The sequence below is a fragment of the Pteropus vampyrus genome, unplaced genomic scaffold, assembly GCF_000151845.1.
Source record: "Pteropus vampyrus isolate Shadow unplaced genomic scaffold, Pvam_2.0 Scaffold116, whole genome shotgun sequence".
NCBI lineage: Eukaryota > Metazoa > Chordata > Mammalia > Chiroptera > Pteropodidae > Pteropus > Pteropus vampyrus.
In genome coordinates, this window is record NW_011888897.1 from 2,573,077 (window position 1) to 2,577,344 (window position 4,268).

The 4,268-nt window shown below is 38.7% G+C and overlaps 1 protein-coding gene across 1 annotated transcript in view; it reads left to right on the forward strand.

Moving 5' to 3' along the window:
* Positions 1-4,268, forward strand: part of VWF (von Willebrand factor) — a 124,971-nt gene that overhangs the window by 99,830 nt on the left and 20,873 nt on the right. The window contains exon 39 of the mRNA XM_023533934.1: positions 756-985. Coding sequence (XP_023389702.1) covers positions 756-985 — 230 coding nt within the window. The remainder of the gene's footprint in view (positions 1-755; positions 986-4,268) is intronic.

Here is a 4,268-nt window from a genome sequence, read left to right on the forward strand (position 1 = left end):
ATGTTTATATATTTAATTTCTAAACACTATAATTTAAGCATAAGATTGGACTAAAGTAAGACATGTCAAGAAACCGAATTCTGTATTTAGCTACTGAGGATACCCACTTTAAGCCAAGTAGAGTTCTTGTCTTATTGATTTAGAATCTCACTTGAGTTCCTAGGTGTAAGACCTTGGGGGTGGGAAGAGAATACTGTATTTGAAGGGGGTTGTGAATAGACAAAGGATGCAGGATGGGATTAGGCATTCGTAAAATGACATTGTGGATTTGACTGATTGCTGTCATTATTTCATTCCACCTTGTTGGATGACCTAAAACTGCAGGGTATTGTTCCAGGTACTGAGTTGGAGATAGGATCACATAAGCTATCAACATATAAAAAATGCCTACCAGCTCACGGTGTGCCCAGGTCTGTCTGGATATTAGAGATTCTCCATCTGCTGTCTCTGAGAATCAGTAGCTAGAAGGGCCCTACTTCTACCAGATGTGCCTGGGAAAGTGATAAAATGGGCACCAAGCAGCCTTCACTTCTCCATTAAAATTCCTAGCTTCGCATTTCTTTTTTTGATTAATGTTCTTATTTTTCTGCAGACTAACTGCTGTTTGGTATGATTGAATATCCTGCAGCCCCTGAGCTGGGCTCACGTGTAGTTCAGATTTAATATTTTGGGTCTGGAGTACTCTGGGTCCTTATATAATAACTGAATACTTATAGACCCTGGCTAAGTGCAGTACTCAATGTGGCAGGACAAAGGTGTCACCTCATGCTGCCCCTCAGCCTGCAGGAAGGAGGAATGCAAAAGAGAGTCCCCACCCACCTGCCCCCCGCACCGGACGCCCATTCTTCGGAAGACCCCGTGCTGTGATGAGTATGAGTGTGCTTGCAACTGTGTTAACTCCACGGTGAGCTGCCCACTGGGGTATCTGACCTCAACTATCACCAATGACTGTGGCTGCACCACGACCACCTGCCTCCCTGACAAGGTAGGAGCTGCTCAGCTGTGGCTGGGACGATGGCCAAACATCTGCTCCTCATGGAAGATGTGCCTTCCTCCCCAAACTGTGTGCTATATGGCTTGGTGGGTGAACAGTTAGCATCCCATCTCAGTCTAATGGAAATTTAGTTAGCTCAGGAGGTATTTATAGAGACCCTACTATGTACTCAGCATGGCTAGGTGCTGAGGTTACAAACAAGATGTAAGTTCAAACAAGGTACAATGTATGGTCCCTCCTGTTAATGAGCTTATTTGTAGGTTAGTTAAGGAAATAATATGATAAAATGAATTATTTAGAGGCTAGTCGATACTCATTTGTTAATTGCTATCCATCCCTCCATTCATCCGATATTTACCGAGAAACTACCGTGTTCTACCAGAACTGGTACTGTGTTGGGTGCAATGGGAGAAATGCAAAATGCAGTCTATTTACAATCTTGCTAGTATATGTAAGACAATAATCTATACACTGAATACAATAAAGTGTCAATTTTGGTATATATATTAAGCTCAAATAGCAGTCATAGGGGAGAGATCCACCAAGATGAGCCATCATGAACCAGAACCATAGCAGGAAGACCTGAACATTGTTGTAGCTACTGGATTATTGAGGGTGAGTCTGGGAATGAACGCCAAAGAGAAACTGCACTGATCTTTCCCAGGGCTTGCCAGAGCTAGCGCAGACACCCATTTGCCTGGAATGCTCCAGACCTCTGCTCCAGACCCCTCTGCAGCTCGTGTTGTCTAAGCCCCAGGTTCTAGAGAAGTGCGAGCATGTCTAGGAGGCAGCAGTTGCTGCTGCTTGTATCTCTGTTCTTTCTCCTTTTCATCCCCCTCCCCCAAACTCGCCCTTTGTCTATGAAAGTTCCTTTTGTCTTTGTAATCGATAGCAGACCACATCCATTTTTTATGCCTTTGATTTGTTGAAGAAACTAGGTCATTCGTCCTATAGAGTGCCAGGCATTCTGGATTTGGCTGATAGTTTTCTTACAGTATTGCTTAGTGTGTTCCCTATCCCCTGCATTTCTGGTAAGGTAGAGGTTAGATCTAAAGGATTCATGACATTTAAGTTTAATTTTAGGGGGCAGGAATACAGTGTTGGGGATGCTGTGAGCTTCTTGTTGCCTTATTCCATGAGGCATTTCATGTTCAGTTGTCCCCCGTACCCCGCTCCACAGGTAGGACTGATTACTGGATTCAAGTGGTGTCAAGTTATTTCTCCCTCACGAAGTATACCCCATCAACTGTTTAACTAATAGTTTTAATATTCATTGATATTTTGTTGCTTAAGATTCATTGTCATTGAGAGTTGCAAAATGGTGACATTTCTCTACTTCAGTCATTCTTGTGCATTTACTAGCTGGGGTTCTTCTATAAGAACTTTCCCCCAACTGCACTTGGTTACCCTGAAATAGAATTACCTTAAGAATGGTAAGATAAATGCTTGATTCTTTTCATTTACCAATTTTCAAAGCAGTGAGTTGGTGGTAACCAAAGAGATTTTTGGCTTTTAGTATCATTATGAACTCGTGGATGCTTATGTATTTGATATGTTTTGATTCATCATAACATTGACTTATTACTCAAAATGAGAGCCCCTTCAAGTTGGTTCTGGAGCCCTCTGACATGGCCTCATACCTGTTGATTGCTTTCTTGCTTTCCGAAACAAGTGTTCCACGTCCCTCTCGGACATTTCTACAGAGTCCTGGTACCTCTGAGTGAAATATTATTTAGACACTGTGATCTGGGTATTAAGGACGTTTATTGCTTGTGGGTCATCATTGCCTCTAGACCTTTTTGGTGAACAGAGTTTGGAAACACATATTTTTAAAGAAGATAAAAACTCCTAAGTTCATAGTGATATGTCTGGTTCAAATTTGATTATTGAGTTTCACTTCTTTAATTTATACTTATATCACTTCTAAGTTGAAAATTTTGGTTTCCTAATGTCATTAACATAATAACTTATTTGATTAACCGTACAATATGCTTAAAATAGTTTCCAAAATAACAGTGCCAATATTAATACCAGTCACTTAAGATTATTGAGCGAGGTTTAAGATTTCATTGCATTACCCCTTGACCTAAAAAGAAAAAAAAATAACCCATTGGGGTACATGGTCAAAATACTGGGTTTTTAAAGTAATTTGAAGTAATTATTTTTTCTGTGTGATTGTGCCGCTGAAGTTAATCAGATATTTCAATTTGTTTTCCATTTTTACGTTTTATTTCCTTTTTGATTTAATGTTTCTTATGTAAAACATGTAAATGGTTCTAAAACCCAAGATGCATTTCCAGAAGTCTCACTTTTATACCATTTCTTCTACCTTGTTTCTTCTCTCTCCCCTTTAATTTATAATTTTTATTAGTTTTTGGTATATCCTTCATTTTTTCTTTTTGAAAATATGAGCAAATATATTTTTGTTGCAACATATTATAAATTGTTATGAATTTTTCTTTTTCCATTTAACAATATATGATAGAATAATTCTGTGTTAGTAGATAGAGATCTACCTTATCCCTTTTTATAACCGCATAGTTTCCATTGCATGAATGTGCCTTAGCTTATTAAACAAGTCCCCTTTTGTCGGACATTTGCGTTTCTTCAATCTTTTGCTTTACTAATGATGCTATAACAAGTAGCCTGGTACATCTGTCACTTTTTTTTTCCCCCCCGTGTGTTTTGGGATAAATTCCTAGAAGAAATATTCTGGGTCAAATGGTAAATACACACATACTAAATATTGCTAAATATCTAGCATACTAAATATCTATGTAAATAGATATTGCTAGATATTGCTAAATTCTCCACAGGGGTGGTATTATTTTCTAGCAGGCTTCTCAATAGAAGAACAAGGGTTCTTATTTAATGAGTTGTTATACAGAAATCAGAACATAAGCAGATATATAATAATCATTTAAAAACATTTGTACTGCTATTATGTGAATGAGGGTGGAAAACTGTTTGTAGCTTTGGAGGTCAGATTTGGGATTAATTTCAAAACTGTCGTTGTCTCTTGATCAAACAGCTTCCTCAGCACTTCATTCCTGCAAAATATTACATCCCAGGCTTTATACATTCTGATCCAAACCAATCTTTGTAATCTTATTTCACACATCCCTTCCATACCCTATAGTTCTTTTCAATAGGATCCCTTGTCTCTCAAACATATTCCATACTCTGTGCTTCAGAGTCTTTGCTTGTTATGTTCCTTGTCATTTGTGGGTCTCAAAGGAACACCCATTCATAACTCCTCCCTCATCTTCAGACC